This window comes from Pimephales promelas, chromosome 22, assembly GCF_988280905.1.
Source record: "Pimephales promelas chromosome 22, fPimPro1.hap1.1, whole genome shotgun sequence".
In the NCBI taxonomy this organism is placed as follows: Eukaryota; Metazoa; Chordata; class Actinopteri; order Cypriniformes; family Leuciscidae; genus Pimephales; species Pimephales promelas.
In genome coordinates this window covers 9,944,463-9,971,257 of record NC_142790.1, presented here as the reverse complement: position 1 = coordinate 9,971,257, position 26,795 = coordinate 9,944,463, and the positions used below count along the sequence as shown (strand labels likewise).

General features: G+C 39.0%; 1 protein-coding gene across 3 annotated transcripts in view; it reads right to left on the bottom strand.

Moving 5' to 3' along the window:
• Positions 1–25,339, bottom strand: part of mppe1 (metallophosphoesterase 1) — a 106,991-nt gene extending 81,652 nt beyond the window's left edge. Inside the window, exons 1-2 of one of the 3 annotated variants that reach the window (XM_089125826.1) lie at positions 24,378–24,956; positions 23,936–24,044 (exon numbers count right to left, since the gene is read on the bottom strand). In XM_089125826.1, the coding sequence (XP_088981952.1) occupies positions 23,936–24,044; positions 24,378–24,604 (336 nt within the window). In that variant the 5' untranslated portion in view covers positions 24,605–24,956. Of the gene's footprint in view, positions 1–23,935; positions 24,045–24,377; positions 24,957–25,097 lie in introns of those variants that run through there. The other 2 variants (XM_089125825.1, XM_089125827.1) reach the window with 2 other exon arrangements.
• Between the last annotated feature and the right edge of the window lie 1,456 nt (positions 25,340–26,795).

Below are 26,795 nucleotides of genomic sequence, written 5' to 3'. Positions count from 1 at the left end.
AGGCTCAAAATAGCCCCACACCAGGGGCGTAATTTGCGGGTGGGACGGGTGGGACATGTCCCCACCACTTTTAAAAGCTCTCGCGGCACGGATCTAACAGTAGAAATAAATAAAACATCTCCAACTGACAGACCATTAATTTAGTTCGTTTGTAAAATAAAAGAAGCGATCTAGCCCTGAAATAGGTTGTTTTTTAAATCAAGTGATCAAAGTGCTCTTTGCCGCTTGCGATCGGTAGCGCGGTTACAGTGTATCTCGTGGCTCACACACAGTTTTCACATGCGCGCTTCAATCCGTTTCGGAGACTATTTGTTCGTTCCGGTGCAGAGCATGTGAGCGGAGTGGAGCGCGAGCGGGCGGATCTTGGACAGAGCGCAAAGGGGCATTTTTTTTAAAGGACTGAGCGTCGCCCTATTTCCCGCTCCAATTTCGCTCCGCTCACACCACGAGTCTGACTCCATTTCTTTTCCCCGCCTGGCTAAAGAAGCTCGCATTGTGTTCAGCATCCCAAGCGGGTCTGCAAGGGCAGAGACGGTTTTCTCCGCAACAACCGCATGAGTCTGAAGCCTCAGACATTGTCCAAACTTGTGTTCTTGAAGGTGAACTCAAAAGAACTGTAGATAAGGAAAGCAATTCATTTTCTTTCTTTCTTTCTTTTTTTAAGTTTAATTTATATATAATTAGGCCCATTGATTCGTTTGATTTTACAGCATTTTACAATTGATATAAGCATAATTTTATTTTATTTGTGAGCGCTGTGCAAACATTTAGTTATCAAAATGTTGGCCTAATAGTTATTTTTTTTTTTTTAAATTTACTTTTAAAATGTTTATGTAGGCCTTTATTTTATTTTATTTTTTACATTTTTGTTTATACACTTTTTTTTATTATTATTTATATTATTAGGCCCATTTATTCGTTTAATTGTACAGCAGTTTGTGTGTACAATGGATATAAGCCAATTTAAATTTTAATCGTGTGTTCTGCAAAAAATCAGTTATCAAAATTCTGGCTTAATAGTTAATTTACTTTAAAAACTTTTATGGATATTTTTGTTTTTATAATTTTTATTCATATTATTAGGTCAATTTATTCGTTTAATTTTACAGGACTTTCTGTATAGGCTATTCCACTGGACATGTTTTAAAGTCGGATTTATGTTTTTATTCACGCGTCACGTGATTCATTTATTTATACACATGTCCCACCCACTTTTTAAAACAAAGTTACCCCACTGCCCCACACTAACGCAGTAACATAATGAAGCTCCATACATGCAAAACGAAGCATTGAGAACTTTGTAAGTTTACAGACCGTTTAATAAGAAGATACTTTATGAAGACAGTTCACTTCGTGTATACAGACAGGAGCCATCTTAAAAAATAGTCTTGATAAGTCAAACCACGAACGTCGTGCTGAGTGATCTGAACTGTATGAAGTTCAGCGAACTTCTGAACTGTATGAACGGCGTTCGGGGATCGACTTATCGAGACTATTTTTATGGCTCCTGTCTGTATACACGAAGTGAACTGTCTTCATAAAGTATCTTCTTATTAAACGGTCTGTACACTTACAAAGTTCTCAATGCTTCGTTTTGCATATATGGAGCCTCATTATGTTACTGCGTTAGTGTGGGGCTATTTTGAGCCTTGTTAGTGGTATAAAATAGCGATTTCTTTTTACGTAGTCAATGCCCCCATTACTAGCATTATACGCTAAACAGTTTTTAGAGATAAAACTCTTTACATTCGATTATCATGAAAACAAATCTCAGAGAACGGTTGACTATGTACCGATGTTTTATTAGACCAAAGGTTCATTGTTCGCCGGAGTTCTCCTTTAATACAGGAAACACACCTCTCACAATATACACAAAATAGCTTAAAAACCACACATTACTTTAATTAGGAAACACACCTCTCACAATATACACAAAATAGCTTAAAAACCACACATTACTTATAATTACATTATAAGTAGGGTTGGGAACCGAGAACCGGTTCTTTTCCAGAACCGGTTGTGTTTTTGAAAAAATACCGGAACCGTGCAAAATTCCTAAGTTTCGGTTCTGAAAACGGTTCTGATGCCGATGCGATATCATCATGTGGGCTAAGTGCTGGGAGTAGAAGACGCCGTCTTATTCCTAAATGACAAAAACTTCACCGCTGAAGTTGCGATTTGCTTTCACACGCTCTGCATTTGTCACACACAGACACACGCACGCTGCGCGCGCCGACCGCCGAGTCACTCTCTAGCCTACATTCAAATCTGTTTGCGCTGAGAGAGAGAGAGCAGTTGTCGATATGAAACTGCTTTACAATCACACAGTCTCAATATTTATTTGTTTCACATATTCAAATGATTTCCGTTACAGAATTAGTGAGATTATAGTTTGAGTAAACATTGACGGTAGTGGTCAAAACAGATGCAGTCCGTATATTTTTTGTGTTCAGAATTTACAAAATATATACAATGAGCGAGTGCATCATAATGTTTTTTTTTCAAACCGTGTTTTTGTCTTATCTTGAATCACTACGTAAAGCCTGTAATAAGCGTTAACACTCGGACTTCTTTAGACTGGCCGGCGGATCGCAGCTGCTGCGGAGTAGCCCAATGCCTGCGTGACTCGTCATGGACATAAACAGAGAGAAGTAGCTCCGGCAACAATGTTCTTCCGCAAGACGCATGCAGTTCTGTTTATTAACTGCTAGAGCGCCGATTTATCCAGTAATGAAATAAGTAAAGTCTTTATGAATCAATCATTCAAACCGTTTTAAAAAATAATCTGTTCTACACACATATGTGTGTTAAAGCATATACTAATACTATTCCTTCTGAGAGGGTATTCTTCACTGTTGGAGATACAATAAAGGAGAGGTCTAAATTATTATAGACAATGCAGAATTTTTTAATTTCCTTTATATATAATTTTTTTTTTTTTTTGCAAAGATTGCTTAATAATATTTTGAGTTTGTTTACATTACCAGTCTGTTAAACTAATTTGTCATGTACTTTAAGAAATAAACACAAAAAGGATTGTGGATTTTTCTCTTACTAATATTTTTAATTGAATGGGAACCGGAACCGGAACCGGAATCGTTTGGCGGAACCGGAATCGGAACCGGAACCGGAAAATTTCTCACGATTCCCAACCCTAATTATAAGCATAGTAAACACCTGAAAACACATCTTTTTAGACAAGCTTTTAACTAGCTATATGGTGGTGTTGTAATATGTGTGTGGTTTTTATTTTTTTTATTATTTGTTTTTTACTGTAAAGCACTTTGTGACCCTTCATGTCTGTGAAAAGTGCTATATAAATAAAGTTTACTTACTTACTTACTTACATTTTAACCACTGTTTTTCCTCCCACTATAACTCAAAACAAAGAGGAGTATGCATCTTAATAAACAAAAAAATACAGTTTAACCACCATACAACCATTTCAGATCCTGAAGGCCGTTTTATCATTATTAACATTTCAATCAATAATAATCCAATTAAAATTGGCAACCTTTATGGACCAAACTCTGATGATTCCTCCTTCTTTGCAAATTTCTTCTCCTCTCTTTCAAACATTTCCAACGGTCCAATAATTGTAGGGCGAGACTATAATACTGTAATCAATCCATCATTTGACAGGTCAAAACATACAGGAAAATCTTGGCAGTCCTCCAAAACAATAAAACAGTTCATGAGTGATTTTGGTCTTTGCGATGGTTGGAGGCTACAACACCCACTTGCCAGAGAATATACCTTTTATTCTAATGTCCACCAAACCTACTCCCGCATTGATTTCTTTCTAACCAGTAATTCAATCATACCAAATATTTTAGAAACCAAAATACATCCCATCATTATCAGCGACCACTCCCCGGTAACTCTCACATGGAACCCATCTGCAATACAGAAGCACCCCACCAGATGGCGTTTTAATACGTCACTCTTGAAAGATCCAGAATTTGACAGCTACTTCAAAAGAGAGTGGACATCCTTCCTTGAAATAAATGACTCTCTAAAGTCGTCAGCATCACTGCTCTGGGAAACATGGAAAGTAGTTTTACGGGGAAAAATTATATCATATTCAGTACATAAACAAAAAAAAGGAAAGAGAAAAAGAAGTCCAACTGGAAGAAAGAATAAAAGAATTAGAAATTTTACATGCAAATAATCAATCAGAAAGCATCTATAAAGAAATTAAAGAAAAAAAAATTGCTTAATAAAATAATAAACAAAAGAAACCAATTTCTGATTCACAGACTCCGTCAAGAAACTTTTCACCATAGCAATAAATCCGGAAAATATTTAGCCAGTCAAATTAAAAGAAATAAAGAAAGAACAGCCATAACCTCCATCAGAAACTCGGCTGGGAAGCTAACCAATTCACCAGTTGAGATAAACAAGATATTTCAAGAATACTATACAAAATTATACTCATCTGATCTGGACCCAAACCAAGAAGACATAACCCAATTCCTTGATAACATCATTCTACCAAAACTCAACATGGAACAAATAAACACACTAGAATTACCAATCATAGAAAAAGAACTTCACTCCAAATTGAAAAGCATGCAAAATAATAAAGCACCAGGTCCGGATGGCTTCCCTGCTGAGTTCTATGAAAATTTTTGGTCAACCTTATACCCACTATTTAGCAGAACAAAAACAGAAATAAAACACAATGCAAAGTTCCCTTCCCACATGAATACAGCACTTATATCACTCATTCCTAAACCTAACAAAGACCACACCTTCACATCCAACTATCGTCCTATTTTACCTATAAATGTCGACATAAAAATGATTAGCAAAGCATTAGCCCATAGAATTGAACAAATTATACCGTATATCAGGGCTATTCAATTGGCGGCCCGCGGGCCAAATGCGGCCCGCCAATCATCTCCATGCGGCCCGAGAGCACTCCAACCTCCCCCTCCTATTTTATGGTGGTGCGGTTAAATTTGGTTTGATATGCGCGTGGCCGCAGTGGCGCGTGCAGCTGGATGACTATACGCACTGTGTGTATCTTGAGCGCTCCGACTGACCTGAGAGAAACGTTTTCAGTCCGAATATTTCAGCAGTTATTGTGTCCCGTATTTCTGAAGTGATATTAATCATTTGTTGGTTCGATTCCTATTTCCTTTTCATGAATTGGCCAAATGCGTGTGCATAACAGTCGGAAACGATTCGGATTTGTTCGGACCGTTCTGTCACTGAATCATCTGAAGCGGTTTCTCGGTCAATAAGAACAAATAGAGAACAAAATAGCGCTGGTTTCAGTTGTTTCACTAGTTTACTTTGAACTAGGCGCACGGGCCAGTGTATAACGGAACGCAAACTTAAAGGAGTTGTGTTTATTCCCGGTCCCGGACACTATTAAACAGCGTTGCGACATCCATTGAGAAGCGTTTTAATCGGACACTCCTCTCAGTTACAAACCACAAATCACTCAATGATTTTAACTAGTTTTAAATCGGATGAAACAGCCTTAACATTCCCAACACTACTGATGAGGTAAATAGCAGAAACATGAACAAAGTTAGAAGACTATAAATGCCATAATCATCACCCTTACAAACATGTACCATGAATGTAATAATTTACCATGGTTTGGGCAGAAATGTGGAATATTTATATTGAATACTATGTTATAGTAATTTATTTTGCATTAGATTTATTAGGGGGGTAGAGGAATATATAATTCATTGTGTGTATAATTGTTTACTTGTTTAGGCATTTTTTATACAGTGGTAGTGAGCCACAAGTCTCACTGTCAGGATATTTTAATTTATACTATAATAATTGTTAATAAAATAATTCTTACCAATAGCTATGATATTGTATAATTCAATATATTTGTATATAGCTGTAAAAAAAAGTCATTTATTATTGTCTGCATGGGTACCACATTTCCTAGTAAATGCAAAACCTTTTTTGTTTGTTTGTTTGTTTGTTTACTTTAGCTTACTTATTGATACTGTTATGTGTCAATAAATAAGCTAAACCCACCGGCCAAGCTCAACTTTTCGATTTAATAATGCGGCCCTCGAATGAAGCTAATTGAATAGCCCTGCCGTATATAATCCATCCTGATCAGACCGGCTTCATAAAAGGTAGACATGCATCTAATAATACCTGCAGATTATACAATTTAATGCACTACTCATCAACACAACAGAAAGATACTCTCATTGCCACATTAGACGCAGAAAAAGCTTTTGATAGGGTCAACTGGAAATTTTTATTCACCACGTTACAAAAATTCGGCTTTGGAGAGTCATTTATTAACTGGATCAAGATTTTATACACATCACCATCGGCCACAGTCACAACGAATGGACTAACATCATAAAGCTTCACACTGCACAGGGGGATGAGGCAGGGATGTCCACTCTCTCCATCCCTATTCACGATTTTTATTGAACCTTTAGCAGCAGCTATCCGTCAAAACCCAGCAATCAAAGGTATTGAAACACCACAACAAACACATAAAATCTCACTCTATGCAGATGATATCCTAGTATATATACAAGAACCCCTAACATCTACTCAAGAAATAATTAAAATAATCCAGTCCTTCTCAAAAATATTCGATTATGCAATAAACTGGAATAAATCTTCCATCCTCCCTTTACATAAAACCAAATGGGATGTGGCACCCCATCAATCACCTATACCTATATGTCATGATCACATCACTTATTTAGGCATTAAGATTTCCTCCAACTGTCAGAGTTGGTAACACTCAACTTCACACCACTGCTAAAAAAAATAGAAGACGATTTGCTCAGGTGGCTCAACCTCCCAATCTCCATAATTGGCAGGATAGCAGCAATAAAAATGACGATTTTACAGAAAATTAATTACCTATTCTCAATGATTCCAACCCACCCCACACTCACTTGGTTTAAATCACTAGACTCCATTATAACTCGCTTCTACAGGAAAAATAAAACGCCAAGGATAAAACTCACTACACTACAAAAGAGTAAGGTTCAAGGAGGACTAATTTCACCAAAGGACACCAAATTTCCAATATTACTCAATGGCTAACCAACTGCAATACATATACAAATGGATTCACCCCACCCAATCTGATATTATATGGCTAGATATAGAACAATCACTATGCAAAGATTTAAATATAGCTGACATACCGTTCCTCACCAAATCAATCAAACAACACCAGTGGTGGAGGAAGTACTGAATCTCAGTACTTAAGTAAAAGTACAAATACCCAGATAAATATTTACTTTAGTAAAAGTAGAAGTAACACAATGACAACCATACTTAAGTAAAAAGTACTTTATTTTAAATGTACTTTAAGTATTAAAAGTAAAAGTACTTGCATAACAATTTATTATCTTAATGTCTATTTTCTAATGATTAATAAAACATTTAATTCTAACTCATTCAACCTAATAGCCTACTCCTATAATGATGTTCAATAATGATTGGAAAAAAATGTCACCATTTCTGAAACAAGCTTGCAATTAGGCAATATCATGCTTATCCTTAGTACTATATGTTAATTACTATGTTTGGCAGTAAACGCGATTCATTTATGGTGTAATTCTGAGCCTTTTGGCTTGCCATAATCCTAACCAAACCAAACATATTACACACGGTGTGTTTCCTATGCACGTAAAAACAAATTTTCGCGTATGAGTTGCATGATAAACACACTGCGTGTGAGACGCATTTAGTGTGACTGGGTTGATATACTGTATCTATGGCAACCAAACGTCACTGGTGAGACAAACGTGCAACGAACGGACGGTCAGATTACGTTTTGGCATGGAAAAACTGATCAGAAAATGTAACGAAAATGTAACAGAAGCTGTAGAAATGTAGTGGAGTAGAAAGTATAATAATTGCTGCAAAATGTAACGAAGTAAAAGTAAAAAGTAGGCACTATTTATTGTACTTAAGTAAAGTAAAGATACGTGAAAAATGTACTTAAGTAAAGTAACGAAGTATTTGTACTTCGTTACATTCCACCACTGAACAACACGCATGTTTTAATGCAGCCACCACTTTAACTATAGCCACCACTCTGACAGCCTGGTGGAAATTTCACCAAATCACAAACTCTACATTAGCTCCATCTAATCTCACCCCACTATGGAACAACCGTGACTTTATAAGCAATAAAAAAAACATTGAATTTTCACACATGGGCAGAAAGAGGCATCACCCACATTAAGCATATTTTCAAATCCAACACATTTAAACCAATTCCACAACTGGCCCAGGAGTATGGCATCAGGAACAACAAATTTTTTAAATACCTACAAATCAAATCTTCTGTCCTGACAAAAATAAACATCAGAGATACAAATTTAGAACTTCCACCGGTAATATCAGACTTGGTCAACATTTCCTCTCCAAAGAAACCTCTCTCTAAAATATACAAAATGATCTCAAATCAACTTCAGTCCATATACTTACCAACAATAAAATTGGAAAACGATCTTTCAATAGCCCCGGATCCCAACTTCTGGACCCAAATCTGTAAAAACATCTATCTCATGTCCAAAAATGCGAATCTTCAGTTAATACAATACAAAATACTTCACAGAACACATTACACAGGCAATAGATTAGCTAAAATGGGTTTCACATCAGAAGTTTGCACACATTGCAATCAAAATTCTACAGATACATACATCCATGCAACCTGGCACTGCACTCCAATCAAACACTTTTGGGAAGAGGTTACACAATTACTATCCACTATAGTTGGCTGCCACATCCCACTGTCGCCTTCCCTTTGCTTGCTGGGAGATCTCACAATAATCACTGATAAAACTATAAACTCTAAAATACTCCTCATAGCTCTAACCATCGCCAAGAAAACTATCCTCATGAACTGGAAAACCAGAAATAAATTACACATTAACATTTGGAAAAATCTTATTACAGACTTCATTGCAATGGAACTCGCATCTCCCCTTCATAATTACACATCTGAAACTGACCTCTACTGTTCAACACTTTCTGACCTCTTACAGCTATGAATCTTCTCTCTGTTCTTAACTCCGACTCCTCCCACCTTCTTAACCAACCCACGAATATTTGTGCATTTTAATTGCTTGAACTTGTTTCTGTCATCATTGTTATTACTATCTTTATGTCACAGTCTGTCGTCCTCACCAGTGTGTCCCGTCATCTGCACCACACTTCCCCGGATCCTTTTGTTCCTCTCCCGGACTCACTCCCCAATCAGCCACCTGTTCCTCGTCCTGTCATTATCATTTCCACCTGTGTTCACCTCATTTAGCTTGATTCCTCTGTGTATTTAATTCTCCCTCCTTCATTCTGTCTTTGTCGGTCAATGTTGAATGTTACCTGTTGTACCCCGTCTTCCTGCCTGTATTGCTAAATTAAAGTTATCTTCATTGTGACTCTGGAGTCCTCCAGTTCCTTCTGCCTGCTCCACACGTGTGACAGATTGACCGACCCAACTGAAACATGGACGCCGTGACCTTTCTGGGGATCCTCCACCCAATTCGGCGGCCCCGTTTGGTTCTTGTCCCCAGAAAGCCGGCGCTCCACATCAGTCCTGCAAAGCTCGAGCTCTCCTCTCCGCTGGTTCCGTCCAGCCCCGCCGAGCTCGAGCTCTCCTCTCCGCTGGTTCCGTCCAGCCTCGCCGTGCCCGAGCTCTCTTCTCCGCTGGTTCCGTCCAGCCTCGCCGTGCCCGAGCTCTCTTCTCCGCTGGTTCCGTCCAGCCTCGCCGAGCTCTACTCTCCGCTGGTTCCGTCCAGCCTCGCCGTGCCCGAGCTCTCTTCTCCGCTGGTTCCGTCCAGCCTCGCCGTGCCCGAGCTCTCTTCTCCGCTGGTTCCGTCCAGCCTCGCCGAGCTCTACTCTCCGCTGGTTCCGTCCAGCCTCGCCGAGCCCGAGCTCTACTCTCCGCTGGTTCCGTCCAGCCTCGCCGAGCCCGAGCTCTACTCTCCGCTGGTTCCGTCCAGCCCGCACCAGAGATCGTCCCGACCGTCCAGCCGGAGACCGTCCCGACCGTCCAGCCGGAGACCGTCCAGACCGTCCAGCCGGAGACCGTCCAGCCAGAGACCGTCCAGACCGTCCAGCCAGAGACCAGGATCCCACCCAGCCTCCCTCTCCCGCCTCCTCTCATCTGTCCTCCCTCTGCTCTCCTGCCCTTCAGCTCCCCGAAACCAGCCTGGTCGTTGGATCCCCGGCCTTCGCCTCACACCTCCTCCTTCTGGACACTTCCTCGGCCCCCGGTCCCATTGGCTCCCCCGTGGCTTCTACCTCTCTCAGCCCCTCCTTGGCCCCTCAGTCCACCACCTCGGCAAGGCTCCTTCGACCCTCCGGATTCCCTGCGCTCCCTCGTCATCCTCCCTTCACCTTTGGACTTCCTTCCCTTGGCTCCGCCCTGTCATGTCACCCCCCTGGGTCTGTCGGACTCCTCATTCCCTCCAGTCACCCATCGGCCCTCACTCCCTCTGCCCTCACCATGTCCCTCTGTGCCCCTGTCGTCACTTCTGTCACCCAAGCCTACGGTGTCACCATGGTCCCTCGGTCCCTCTTCAGCACCCGATGTCGTCTGTCCCTCTGCTTCACCCTGGTCTCCTCTCCCATCTGCTCCGCCCCTGTCAGTCGGCCCCCTGGTGTTGTCAGCCCCGCTTCCATCGGCTCCACCAGGGGTCCTCCCTCCATCTGCTCCGCCCTGGTCTCGCCCTCAGCCTGCTCCGCCCTAGTCTCGCCCTCAGCCTGCTTCAGCCTGCTCCGCCCTGGTCTCGCCCTCAGCCTGCTCCGCCCTGGCCACGCCCTAACCCTTCTCCGCCCTGGTCTCGCCCTCAGGCTGCTCCGCCCTGGCCTCGCCCTCATCCTGCTCTGCCCTGGGGGGGGGCTTCTCCCTCCTGACCACGCCCTCCACAGCCTCCAGGGCGCCCACCCCCCCCCCCCCCCCATTGATGTTACGGCATGAGGCCACGCCTACCGGGAGGGGGGAGTGATGTCACAGTCTGTCGTCCTCACCAGTGTGTCCCGTCATCTGCACCACACTTCCCCGGATCCTTTTGTTCCTCTCCCGGACTCACTCCCCAATCAGCCACCTGTTCCTCGTCCTGTCATTATCATTTCCACCTGTGTTCACCTCATTTAGCTTGATTCCTCTGTATATTTAGTTCTCCCTCCTTCATTCTGTCTTTGTCGGTCAATGTTGAATGTTACCCGTTGTACCCCGTCTTCCTGCCTGTATTGCTAAATTAAAGTTATCTTCATTGTGACTCTGGAGTCCTCCAGTTCCTTCTGCCCGCTCCACACGTGTGACACTTTACTGTTACTGTTATGATTAATATTTTCACTTGTATTCTTTTTGTTATTGTTTCATTGTTGTAATTGCTGATTGTCGCTGTCTTTTGCTCTCACCGTTGTGATCACCAGTGCCATCATCATTGTCATTTATTATTATTATTATTATTATTATTATTATTACTATTATTATTATTATCATCAATATTGCCATTGTCAATGCTGTAGAATTAGAATGTAGATCTAGAATTAAGTGTCATTGTCATCAGTATTGCAATAACTTCCCCCTTATCTCTTCATGGGTTTTTAATGCACCACAACATAGAATAGGAAAAAAAACAAAAAAAACACGCTAAACACCAAGGCAGGCAAGACGGGCGAGAAGTGGTTTCAACAGGACCGCATCGCTGGCCCAATTGGAGACACTCTCGCACTGTACTCCCTCTTTTAATGCACTTTAGACATTGCACATAACACACACACACAAAAAAAACCCCAGTAAAATAAGGAAAAGCTAGGGACTGATGAGATGTGGGGGAAGGTTATCTTATATTATCTTATATTATATTATTTTATTATATCATATTATATTTTATACAGGATTGACAATGGCAATTGTTACATAGGAGGAAGGATGGAAATAAAAATCTACAAACACAATATGGGCAGTATGGTGGTAGTGGGGAGTGGGATGGTGATGGTAATGACAATGGTAATAAATAATTTTCAGCCGACACACTGACAAAGAATACACTTGTTTATTAATAAATAATTAAAATATCTTCTTGCTATATTTTACACGTTCATAATCTTTTGCCAGTTCTTTGTGACAGCTTTAAGGTGCTTTATTGGCAGTGACACCCTACATGTTACACGCGTCACCACCGCATCACTGCACCCACCAGAATAGGCCAGTTTAGTAGGATGGCCACATTCTTACACTTACAAAAGGTAATTCAATGCGGACCTAATCCCTCAGATTGAATAATGCAATGGAATACGTTACAAATGACATTTTTGGGCATTTATTCTGTAACGAAACACGTTTTCCCAACACTGCCTACTACAGCTGAGGAAAATGAGCGGTAAACAGGTGTGTTTCTGTCTTACTTTATATAATTAACCTTATTGAGGTTTTCTTTTGCAAAATGTTTATTATTTCTTGACAAAAATCCAAATTACCGCTAGCAGCACTTCACTCTCTCCAGGATAGGGGAATCTAAGCTGAAATCTATATCATATGTTGCTTTAAAAAACTAATATTAATAATCTACATAAAACACATGTGAAATGACTAAAGTAGTGATTATGTTCACTAAACGAATCTATTACTTTCGTTCTCCATACATTAATGAGACCATTTAATTTAATTGAAAGGAGGGTTTAATTTGTCTGTCCAAAATAATAATTTGGGCAATACATCACAGGGAAGAAACAACTGTATATTGTTTGTTTTGTTCATTCATTATTTTATTTCATTAACAGTTACGCTGACTGAATTCCAACTAAATTAATGAATAAGTGGGACCCTTTCAATTAAATGAAATGTTCTCAGTAATATACGGAGAATGAAAGAAATAGTCATTCAGTAAATGAAACATTTTTACAAAAATGTAAAAAGCAACATAATGGCAGAGCTTTCAGCTTATAGATTCCCTTTTCCTAGAGTGGAGTGCTAAGTTACTAATAAGTGCTAATGTGGATTTCTGTCTATATAATAAACATTTACCAAAACCTCAATAAGGTTAATTATAGATAAAGTTAGACAGAAACACACCTGTTCACCGCTTATTTTCCCATGGGCAAAGGCGAGCAAATTGATCCCTTATCTTAGCGTCATCTACTGTTCTAGAAGAGGAAGTTGCTCAACTGTATTTGTGAGAAAATCTGATTCTGCCTGGACGCGGAAAAATAGTGCCAAAAGTCACGTGACAGTTTTTCGTACTTGTAGAATTTTGTTTTGTACTTGTAGAATTTTGCTTTGTACTTGTAGAATTTTGTTTTGTACTTGTAGAATTTTGTTTTGTACTTTTAAAGATTTTAGTTTGTACTTGCAGGATATATTTTTTACTTATTTAAAAGATTATTTAAAGATTTACTTAAATACTTACTTATTTAAGTAATTTAAAAGAATAATTATATAGCCTATATAATTCTTTATCAAGCGGTTTAAATAAATAGTATATATTTATGCATATTATGTATAAATATATACTATTTATACCCCCCCCCTCCCCCCCTCTTGAATTTGGACTATTGAAAGGGAAGCATACTACTTTATTATGATTTTAATGTCATAATGATTAATAAATGCATGCACAATTATCAGTGAACTTGATAAATGTTGCAGATATGTTTTACTATACACAAAATGCCTTTCAACTTGAGCGCAAAATTGCATGTTACATAAACGCGCCACCACTGCATCAGCACCGAAAACATGATTTAAAAAAAAAAAAAAAAATTCAAATCAAAACTCATGATACGAACCGAATTCTAGGTTTGGTCTATCGTTACAGCCCTAGTAAGATGAGAAAGCAGGAGTTTAGTCGTTTATCATGGCTATCTGAACCAAACCAGTAACAGAAGTAATCAATAAATTATCGGGGAGGGTCATGCCTTTTTTCACAATCATTTTGGAAGGTCATTGAAAAAAATATTGCTGGCGAAGGGAGGGTCAAGTCTTTTTTGACTACAGATCTCAAATCTCCTCCGGTGTCCCCTTAAATAAATAACGAACAGTCCCTAAGACAAAGAAAATACAACTTCTGTCTGTCCAGTGCCAGTCGTCGGAATAAGACAAGAGTCAACATCGGGAAGCTTTCAACAAACGGAGAGATCTCCGGTCTGCTCTAGGGCTCAAACGGGTCCTATACAAAGTAATAATATATATTTTTCATGAACGTGTTTCCATAATAATTCAATCATAAGTGGATACAGTAAGCACATAAAAAAGTTCAACATGGAGATAGATGGAATGGAAACAAAAACCGAAGTTTTCTACTACCCCCGTTTTCCCCTCACACACACACATAAGTGTGTAATTTACTCGAATGCCTTTCCTTTCATATATTTTAAATGACTTGCAGATTTATAACTGTATAGAGGGAATGCATTGACACGTGACTTTCCCGCGTGACAACCCCCCCTCAGCCTGACCGAGGGGCAAAAAATTTAAACTAAATGTTGGACTCAATATAGTGTTCCTTACGACTTACTAAAGATCCAGTGATCCATGGATATTGACATGCAGCCAGGAATCGTGTTGCCTGACATTTATTGCCTGATTTCGACACCGGGTAAATAAAAGCAAGACCTAAACATAAAGCAAATTTGCCTGTGAACGCTTTATATAAATATAATATACACTCACCGGCCACTTTATTAGGTACACCTGTCCAACTGCTCGTTAACACTTAATTTCTAAGCAGCCAATCACATGGCGGCAACTCAGTGCATTTAGGCATGTAGACATGGTCAAGACAATCTCCTGCAGTTCAAACCGAGCATCAGTATGGGGAAGAAAGGTGATTTGAGTGACTTTGAACGTGGCATGATTGTTGGTGCCAGAAGGGCTGGTCTGAGTATTTCAGAAACTGCTAATCCACTGGGATTTTCACGCACAACCATCTCTAGGGTTTACAGAGAATGGTCCGAAAAAGAAAAAACATCCAGTGAGCGGCAGTTCTGTGGGCGGAAATGCCTTGTTGATGCCAGAGGTCAGAGGAGAATGGCCAGACTGGTTCGAGCTGATAGAAGGGCAACAGTGACTCAAATAACCACCCGTTACAACCAGGATGGGCAGAAGAGCATCTCTGAACGCACAGTACGTCGAACTTTGAGGCAGATGGGCTACAGCAGCAGAAGACCACACCGGGTGCCACTCCTTTCAGCTAAGAACAGGAAACTGAGGCTACAATTTGCACAAGCTCATCGAAATTGGACAATAGAAGATTGGAAAAACCTTGCCTGGTCTGATGAGTCTCGATTTCTGCTGCGACATTCGGATGGTAGGGTCAGAATTTGGCGTCTACAACATGAAAGCATGGATCCATCCTGCCTTGTATCAACGGTTCAGGCTGGTGGTGGTGGTGTCATGGTGTGGGGAATATTTTCTTGGCACTCTTTGGGCCCCTTGGTACCAATTGAGCATCGTTGCAACGCCACAGCCTACCTGAGTATTGTTGCTGACCATGTCCATCCCTTTATGACCACAATGTACCCAACTTCTGATGGCTACTTTCAGCAGGATAATGCGCCATGTCATAAAGCTGGAATCATCTCAGACTGGTTTCTTGAACATGACAATGAGTTCGCTGTACTCAAATGGCCTCCACAGTCACCAGATCTCAATCCAATAGAGCATCTTTGGGATGTGGTGGAACGGGAGATTCGCACCATGGATGTGCAGCCGACAAATCTGCGGCAACTGTGTGATGCCATCATGTCAATATGGACCAAACTCCCTGAGGAATGCTTCCAGCACCTTGTTGAATCTATGCCACAAAGAATTGAGGCAGTTCTGAAGGCAAAAGGGGGTCCAACCCGTTACTAGCATGGGGTACCTAATAAAGTGGCCGGTGAGTGTAGGTAGGTCTAAATCCGGGTTATCACTTATATCAGTGTTATATATAGCCTATATATATATATATATATATATATATATATATATATATATATATATATCATATCGTCCAGCCCTAAAACTTTATGCGTTTTTTGGTCAGTGTTTATTAAAAAAAACATAATGCAGAAAATGCAATGATAAATATTTAATTGATGAGCTGTTAATGTATATAACAATACAAAATATATGGGTATGGTTTTACAGCTAAATTCAGCAAATTGACACAAAATGATAACTGCAAATCCACCTTTCGCTGACTGGAGTCCAGTTGTTTCTGTGAATTGCAGCGATCCATTTGCTCCTCTTTCCATAGCAGTCCGTAAAAATATACCTCCGATGTTTTGTCAAATCTAGTTGTAGGCCTACAGTCAATCGCAAAGCTCTTTCCCGCAAAGCTCTTTTTTTATTTTTCATTACTCTATGCCCTATATACTAGCATTATACTAGCGTTATAGGCTAAACTGTTTTTAGAGATAAAACTATTTACATTCGGAAATCATGAAAACAAATCTCAGATAACGGTTGACTAGGTAGCAATGTGTAATTAGACCAAAGGTTCATTTTGCGCCGGAGTTGTCCTTTAACCTTATTGAGGTTTTGGTAAATGTTTATTATATAGACAGAAATCCACATTAGCACTTAGTAGTAACTTAGTAGCACTCCACTCTAGGATAAGGGAATCTATAAGCTGAAAGCTCTGCCATCATGTTGCTTTTTACATTTTTGTAAAAATGTTTCTTTTACTGAATGAGTCTATTTCTTTCATTCTCCATAAATTAATGAGAACATTTCATTTAAATGAAAGGGTCCCACTTATTCATTAATTTAGTTGGAATTCAGTCAGCGTAACTGTTAATGTAATAAAATAATGAATGAACAAAACAAACAATATAGGCTACAGTTGTTTCTTCCCTGTGATGTCTTGTCCAAATTATTATTTTGGACAGACAAATGAAACCCTCCTTTCAATTAAATGTTTTCATTAATGTATTGAGAACGAAACGAAAGTAATAGATTACTTCAGTGTACATAATCACTACTTTAGTCATTTCACACGCGTTTTATGTAGGCTAGATTATTAATCCTGGCGCGCTCACTGCGAAGATAGCGAGTCAGCATTGTCAACTTCATGTTTTCAGCCGACACACTGACAAAGAATACACTTGTTTATTAATAAACAATTAAAATATCTTCTTGCTATATTTTACATATTCATAATCTTTTGCCAGTTCTTTATGACAGCTTTAAGGTGCTTTATTGGCAGTGACACCCTACATGTTACACGCGTCACCACCGAATCACTGCACCCACCAGAATAGGCCAGTTTAGTAGGATGGCCACATTCTTACACTTACAAAAGGTAATTCAATGCGGACCTAATCCCTCAGATTGAATAATGCAATGGAATACGTTACAAATGACATTTTTGGGCATTTATTCTGTAACGAAACACGTTTTCCCAACACTGCCTACTACAGCTGAGGAAAATGAGCGGTAAACAGTTGTGTTTCTGTCTTACTTTATATAATTAACCTTATTGAGGTTTTCTTTTGCAAAATGTTTATTATTTCTTGACAAAAATCCAAATTACCGCTAGCAGCACTTCACTCTCTCCAGGATAGGGGAATCTAAGCTGAAATCTATATCATATGTTGCTTTAAAAAACTAATATTAATAATCTACATAAAACACTTGTGAAATGACTAAAGTAGTGATTATGTTCACTAAACGAATCTATTACTTTCGTTCTCCATACATTAATGAGACCATTTAATTTAATTGAAAGGAGGGTTTAATTTGTCTGTCCAAAATAATAATTTGGGCAATACATCACAGGGAAGAAACAACTGTATATTGTTTGTTTTGTTCATTCATTATTTTATTTCATTAACAGTTACGCTGACTGAATTCCAACTAAATTAATGAATAAGTGGGACCCTTTCAATTAAATGAAATGTTCTCAGTAATATATGGAGAATGAAAGAAATATTCATTCAGTAAATGAAACATTTTTACAAAAATGTAAAAAGCAACATAATGGCAGAGCTTTCAGCTTATAGATTCCCTTTTCCTAGAGTGGAGTGCTAAGTTACTAATAAGTGCTAATGTGGATTTCTGTCTATATAATAAACATTTACCAAAACCTCAATAAGGTTAATTATAGATAAAGTTAGACAGAAACACACCTGTTCACCGCTCATTTTCCCATGGGCAAAGGCGAGCAAATTGATCCCTTATCTTAGCGTCATCTACTGTTCTAGAAGAGGAAGTTGCTCAACTGTATTTGTGAGAAAATCTGATTCTGCCTGGACGCGGAAAAATAGTGCCAAAAGTCACGTGACAGTTTTTCGTACTTGTAGAATTTTGTTTTGTACTTGTAGAATTTTGCTTTGTACTTGTAGAATTTTGCTTTGTACTTGTAGAATTTTGTTTTGTACTTGTAGAATTTTGTTTTGTACTTGTAGAATTTTGTTTTGTACTTGTAGAATTTTGTTTTGTACTTTTAAAGATTTTAGTTTGTACTTGCAGGATATATTTTTTACTTATTTAAAAGATTATTTAAAGATTTACTTAAATACTTACTTATTTAAGTAATTTAAAAGAATAATTATATAGCCTATATAATTCTTTATCAAGCGGTTTAAATAAATAGTATATATTTATGCATATTATGTATAAATATATACTATTTATACCCCCCCTCCCCCCCTCTTGAATTTGGACTATTGAAAGGGAAGCATACTACTTTATTATGATTTTAATGTCATAATGATTAATAAATGCATGCACAATTATCAGTGAACTTGATAAATGTTGCAGATATGTTTTACTATACACAAAATGCCTTTCAACTTGAGCGCAAAATTGCATGTTACATAAACGCGCCACCACTGCATCAGCACCGAAAACATGATTTAAAAAAAAAAAAATTTCAAATCAAAACTCATGTTACGAACCGAATTCTAGGTTTGGTCTATCGTTACAGCCCTAGTAAGATGAGAAAGCAGGAGTTTAGTCGTTTATCATGGCTATCTGAACCAAACCAGTAACAGAAGTAATCAATAAATTATCGGGGAGGGTCATGCCTTTTTTCACAATCATTTTGGAAGGTCATAGAAAAAAATATTGCTGGCGAAGGGAGGGTCAAGTCTTTTTTGACTACAGATCTCAAATCTCCTCCGGTGTCCCCTTAAATAAATAACGAACAGTCCCTAAGACAAAGAAAATACAACTTCTGTCTGTCCAGTGCCAGTCGTCGGAATAAGACAAGAGTCAACATCGGGAAGCTTTCAACAAACGGAGAGATCTCCGGTCTGCTCTAGGGCTCAAACGGGTCCTATACAAAGTAATAATATATATTTTTCATGAACGTGTTTCCATAATAATTCAATCATAAGTGGATACAGTAAGCACATAAAAAAGTTCAACATGGAGATAGATGGAATGGAAACAAAAACCGAAGTTTTCTACTACCCCCGTTTTCCCCTCACACACACACATAAGTGTGTAATTTACTCGAATGCCTTTCCTTTCATATATTTTAAATGACTTGCAGATTTATAACTGTATAGAGGGAATGCATTGACACGTGACTTTCCCGCGTGACAACCCCCCCCCCTCAGCCTGACCGAGGGGCAAAAAATTTAAACTAAATGTTGGACTCAATATAGTGTTCCTTACGACTTACTAAAGATCCAGTGATCCATGGATATTGACATGCAGCCAGGAATCGTGTTGCCTGACATTTATTGCCTGATTTCGACACCGGGTAAATAAAAGCAAGACCTAAACATAAAGCAAATTTGCCTGTGAACGCTTTATATAAATATAATATAGGTAGGTCTAAATCCGGGTTATCACTTATATCAGTGTTATATATAGCCTATATATATATATATATATATATATATATATATATATATATCATATCGTCCAGCCCTAAAACTTTATGCGTTTTTTGGTCAGTGTTTATTAAAAAAAACTTAATGCAGAAAATGCAATGATAAATATTTAATTGATGAGCTGTTAATGTATATAACAATACAAAATATATGGGTATGGTTTTACAGCTAAATTCAGCAAATTGACACAAAATGATAACTGCAAATCCACCTTTCGCTGACTGGAGTCCAGTTGTTTCTGTGAATTGCAGCGATCCATTTGCTTCTCTTTCCATAGCAGTCCGTAAGAATATACCTCCGATGTTTTGTCAAATCTAGTTGTAGGCCTACAGTTAATCGCAAAGCTCTTTCCCACTTTATTTGTGTGTGTTGTGTTTGTTTTTCGCGGCATTCACGCTGAACACATATACAGCCGCTCAGTGTTTTTGCCACTCACTGTGAGGAACTGCAGGCACGCCGGCCGACGGCGACGTCACGCGCATTCCCTCTATTACCGCATTATGACTGTAACAAAAGATGTGTGCCGCACAGTGTGCGGCTGATGCTCCTTTGGTAATGAACAGCTCGTGCAAATGTGCGTGTATGTGTGTGTTCCATGAGCGCGCACGCAGTTTCGCTTGTCGCCAGAGGGGGCGTAGTTCTGCAAAAACTCAGATACTTGCGTTTTGCACCTTTAAACAAAGATTCCAAAACAACAATTTCTTAGGGCGTTTTTACACGTGCGTTTTTGTTTTGCAGCCTGAGTTACGCACGTTTAACACATACTCCGTTTGCTGAGCGTACGCGGTGCGTATTTTTTCCGTACCCATGTTAACATGTTAGAGTTTTCACACTGCACGCGGATGCAGTCCGTCAATCCGTTCCAGGTGCGGTGCGTATACAGCAGTGCAGAGATCGTTTCCGCACAGAGTCTATTTTTGCTGTGCTGCAAACGCTGATTTAAAGTGACAGCGTGGTCAAAATGAAAACAGATTGACCTCAAAATGTAGTAATTTCACCATAAATGCATTTAATTTAATAAAATGTAGTAGTCACACCATAAATGTATTTATTTAAATAGTACTTTTTTTTCAGTCATCTTTTATACTTTAAGACTGGGGTTAAGCAAGGAAAACTACAATTTACCTAAACAAGGGCATAATGAACGTCATTTTCCTTAATGGAGTTGAAAAAAAAGTTATTTGTGAAATGCAAGATTTATTGTATTAAACTTTAAATGCAAAAGAAAAGGCATTAGAGTCGGCTGATTTTGTTTTTAATAAAAGTTGCTGCGTTACTTCTGTATTTTAAATAAAAATAGTGAGTAGGCCTATGTGTTTGTGACACAGCCGCAGATTAGTTACGCACTGCAAACGCAGCATATGTGAAAGCACTATAGCCCATGCAGCTACTGTACCGTATACACACTGCAACAAGCACTGCAACACGCACCGCAAACGGAGTATGTGTGAAACGGCCGTTAGAGCGCGATTGTTCTAGGTGCCCCCTGCAGTGTAGGTTCTGGTTTTTCAAGCAACTTAATTCTATCGAACTCCTGGTACATTTCACTTCATCTAACATCATCACAAACGTACACGGCGCATGATAGAAGAGAAGTGCAGTATTATTGTCAATATTATTGTGTTTTTATTTATTTGGTGCCATTATGGCTAGCTGAGTAATGGACAGTCCATGTTGCTTTCACATTCATGCAAATTGTGGCAGAGTTCGAGTGCAACTGAAGTCACACCACCTCCTCCAGGTAGTCTAAACAGAACAGATTGCAAAAACAAATGCAAATTTAATTTTTTTTATTTATTTTTTTATTTTTAATAAAAGAAATCTGAGAATATTTTTCATATTTCGGTAACACTTTACAAAAAAGTTTCATTAGTTAACATCAAGTCCCCCTGTGGTGAAAATAAACATTTTAATCTTGTTTAAATGCCTATGTGGTGTTTTTAATACGCTTTAAGACAAACCATGTGCAAATTCATGTCAACACACTTTTTAAAACTGCAGTGATCTAAAGACAGTCTCAAAAACACAGTTTGAAACAGCTGTATTTTCTGACATCACAAACTAAACCAATGGGCATTGGCATTTGATTAACTATGACCACTCTGAAGCAGTGAAATCTCAAGAGAAGCCTGGTAATTTGGGTTTATTTTTCTGTTGATATGAAAAATCAGTAACATTTACCAATAAAGTGGGTGTATGATGTATATTACGATGTTATGATGAACTATATGCCTTTCTCCACTGATGTTCTGAGTTGCTCAAAGCGTTTCTAAGGATACTGATTGTTACCAAAGGCAGCTGTCTGACTGTCTAATGGTGAACAGGAACATGGTTTGTGTAACTTTAACAAAACATTAGCTGTTTGATAACGTAGTCAAGCAAAAGGCATAATCATATTAATTACCCTGAAGTAGGGGTGGGAATCGCAGCGGACTTTAATGAAAGTAAAGAGTTGTGAGAAAATGTGCGGCAGGTCTTAAAAGCTACGTTCACAATGCAAGCCTTAGCGCTCAATTTCTATTTATTGCAATCCATTCTGGCCAATATCAGATTTCAATGCAAACAATATCAGATTTCAGTGTGAACAGATCACGATCCTGAACTGACCAGCAATGTTGATCTACATTGAAGTAAATGTCACATGAATTGCAGACTGTGGTTGCATTGCAAAACATCTGATCTGTATCGGATTTAGTACCACAAATGGAAGTTGCACAAATAGGAATTGAAAAGATCAGATTCCATGTGGTTTGTGCTGTTCACACTGTCATAAGAAAAACAGATATTAGGTTGCATGTGAGCAAAAAAATCCAAGCACTGTTAATGCAATAGATATTGTTTTCAATTAGTGTGCGTGGAGCATTTGGAGATTTCAAGAGATTATAGACTCAATGAATAACATCTCAATACTAAATTATGAAGGCCGGTTTCATATAGATGCCTGTCTCAAATACAAGACGGTGCAGTTCGACGATTTGGGAAAATAAAAGCCTGGGCTATCATTTAAATGTTTACAGTATGTATACACAAAGGCTGTATTAAAAGGTAACTTTGCGTCCGCTGCCAATATGGATCCATAGATATAAACAAACTGCTTCGGTGTGACGCATAGACGTCATCATCGTTTTTGATCATCACTCCAATCATACATAATTGGTACTGGTGGATTTCTGACGGAAATTCAAGCATGTCTTTTCGCCATTACGTCATATCTGTACACATAAATATAGTGTCTCGGCTAGTAGGCTATATTGCGTGTGAAGATGTTGGAGGTCTTCAGCAATTGATATAATTAAACTTATGAATTTGATGGCAGATCCAGAAAGGTTCAAACGACAATCATCAGTGACAACTGGAGATTCACCCACTGTAAAATGCAAAAGACTTCGGACTGTGGAATGGCTACAGAAAAAAAAAAAAAAGAAAAAAAAAAAAAGACACTGCAACCGGCCTATGCGAAACAAGGATTAATATCGGAAGTGCATTAAATGTATTTGCGCAGTGCTGATGTTAATAACATTAACAATTTGAGAACAAAGTATAATTTGCACGGTTTGAAGTGATATGATAAGCGATTGTTAGACTTAATCACCGCAATTTACTGCAATGCTTTTTTTTCCCTTAGTTGGTCAGAACAAAAGTGGATGTTACTTATTTAGATGACATTTCACACTGAAAATTCTTAGGTTGGTCATACTTCCAAAAAGTACAATCTGTGGAATGACAGATTCTACTTTTTGGAAGTATGACCAATCTCCACACCAGCGAGGTGACTGACAGCCACACATTCTATTCAAAACATTGGATTCATTCGCGCTGTGCCATGTCGAGGCACAGCACAGGTAAATTTGATAATTCTGCGAATAACTGCAATTGCAAATGTCAAACAGAGATAGTGAGAAAGAGGAAAAACTACAGACTGCAGCTTTAACTAACATTAAACAAAGTATTAATACTGTAACAAATGCTCAATGTTAATGCATTATGTAATGTAAATAAATTAGACCTTATTGCAAAGTGTTATATGCATGCAATTATTTTAGACTCAGCCACAGCTAATTGTCATATTTTGCAACTAGTTTTTAGACAGTCTCCTGCTTTGTGTTTGTTGTACCATCAACTGTACCTGACTGGAGCTCCACTTGCCCTCATCAAATATGTCTCCTAAAATGAAAACAACTTCTGGATTTAGAAGCCACAGGGATGTCTGGAACGCTCTTTCCATCTGCCATTCTCTGCAAAAATATAATAAAATAATACTCATAATAAAAATGTGCAGAGCTTCCTTCAACTAAAAAAATTAAATAAAAATTACTTTGACCAATATAAAAAATATATAATCTTTTGTAATGTTCACAGACTGTTAGGTGATTACAGTCCTGTTCTAAACAAGTCCTACAGCATGGTACAGTGATGATATGTGATGGGCATTTATGCCACAGTACTTCATGTACTGTGGCATTTACACAGTAGCCTACTCCAATGTACTGTAACAAAAATGTCTCAAAAACACTTTTTATAGAGTGTTTAGATAAGCAGGTCGTACGCTTCTGATACCAGATAAATACCTTCTGAGTTTGTCGAGCCAGTGTCCTCTGATGGCCCCTAATAAGTGCGTATCAGAGAGAAATAACGCCCGCAAAGGTAAATGTGAATCTTCAGCTTCAATATGCGGCCATGAGCAACGCAGAATAACAGCATAATAGATCACATATTCACACAATACAAACACGCTGACAAAAACAAAAATCAGAGACACGGCTAATCTACCACTCGATCCAAACATCGAGATCATTGTACGAACCCGCTTTACTGCAATAGCACACGCAACACGAGTTCAATCTGTTGGCGAAAGAAAAATCGACTCTAGCTAGCGTGCTCGAAGCAATATGCTCTTCTTCAGCTTCATTCTCAATAACACGCCACTTTTACATTAAAAAAACAACAACATCGACACGGAAGAGACATTGCAATACGTTTTCTCATATATATCTTGATGAAAAATGCATCAGTATATCGCAGATCGTAGAAGTTTTTACATCCTGCCAGGGTAACCAGCAATGTTGCAAGACCAGTTTTGCTAAACACACTAACGTCACAGCTGTGCGCGTGTGATGAACATCTGAGCGGACACTCAATTCATCAGATTCTGTCTGCGCTTGAAGAGTGACATCCAGTGGTCATTCTTAATATTAGGACGTCCCATTAAAAAGATTCATTTTTAACCTTTAAACCTTTGAAGGGATACGCCACACACCAAAATGAAAATTCGGTCATCATTTACTCACCCTTGTTGTTGCAAACCTGTATGAGTTTGTCTTCTGCTGAACACAAAGGATGATATTTTGAAGAACGGTTGTAACCAGTTGTTTGTCTATAAATCTAACCATTGAGCCACATTTGTGATTAGTTAAAATCTCCCGGAATCTAGAGCGAGCGCACATGCGAGACTGTGTTCCAAAGTCCAAACTTATGAGGCGCCGGACTGGACAAAAGCGAAGCGAACTGCGCGAGAGAGAACGAGCGTTTCAGTACGCGCGCGCGCGCGAGAGAGAGGCCGACTGCACTGCTCGGTCTCTCTCGCGCGCAAAACACTCGGCCTTTCTCGCGCGCACTGAAACGCTCGTTCTCTCTCGCGCAGTTCGCTTCGCTTTTGTCCAGTCCGGCGCCTCATACAAACTTCGTATCGTGCGCACGACGAGGAGAGCAAGAGAGAGACTTGCGTACTATGCAGAGAGCATCCTGATCTGGAAACAGGAGAATGTCAAAATTCTACCTCAATCTGAGCAAGCATGTCACGAGACAGCCTCACACGGTTAACTAAAGCAGCAAGCCGGCCGGCTCCGTTCAATGGCATAGCCAGACCTGCCCGTCTGACCTCTCCAATTGAGACGAGGTAGAATGCCAGAAAACACCAGCCTGCTTCTGGGGAACATTTTGCAAACTTCAGCCAGGTCACATTTTATTTCCCGAAGGAAATCGAGGCGGTCGCTGCCCTCCCGACACAAACTATTCCCACCCAGGTGAATAATGATGATGTCTGGAGCAGGAGCTTTGAACCTGAGAGAACGCAGAGCTGGAAAGAGCTGTTCCTAAAGTCTTCCTCCTCTCCCCTCCCAGTTAATCTCACAGTGTAAACCAAAGTTTTCGTCCAGACGCTGATCACAGATGTGAGTATGCAATCTGCGGATGATGGAACTCCCGACGATCCATACGCGTGGTGCCATCTCAAAGAATTGTGAGAGAATGTGTTTGATTTCCACCATAATTTATTGTAGAGTATTGCATAGAGTATTGCACGCTGATTGCCAAAGGGCGGTGCTGTTGCGTATTCTACAAGCCCCACCCAACAGCGCTTCAAACCGGTTCACACTCAATGAATTTAAATCTCACATTTGGACAAGCGATTTCTTGTGAACAATTGTTTATGGGTTGTGACAATGTTTGTGATGTGGATATGGTGTGTTTTAGACTTCCAATAAAAATAAGCTTAGGCTACTTTGCAGTCTTTGAGGCAATAAAATAACCATTAGCACCACAAGGTCGAGCCAATGCTTGGGTACAAAAATTTAATTATTTTGATTATTAGTAGCTCTTACTAGGATGCCCAGTCACAAGATGGAGTATAAGCACATTATTAGGCACATTTTACAATAGACAGATGTGTATCAGTATTATAATAGTAGCTAAAAAGTAGCTTGTGTAAGTAAAAAAAATGTAAACATATGGTCATAAAATATTATCCGGTTTTATATTGGCCTACAGAACAGACTGAATATGAATAAATGCTATTCTTTTCAAAGCATTTAATTTATTGATTATTGATATCCTGTATTATGCAGACATAGGCCTATTGTTCTCTTGATTTTAAAGTATACAAAGCTTATTAACCCTTTCTAGTCATCCCCAATTTTGGCAAGAGATGCTTTCATGACATATCCAAAATAAAAAATTTTAAGCTTAGCTTAAACATCAAAACAAATATA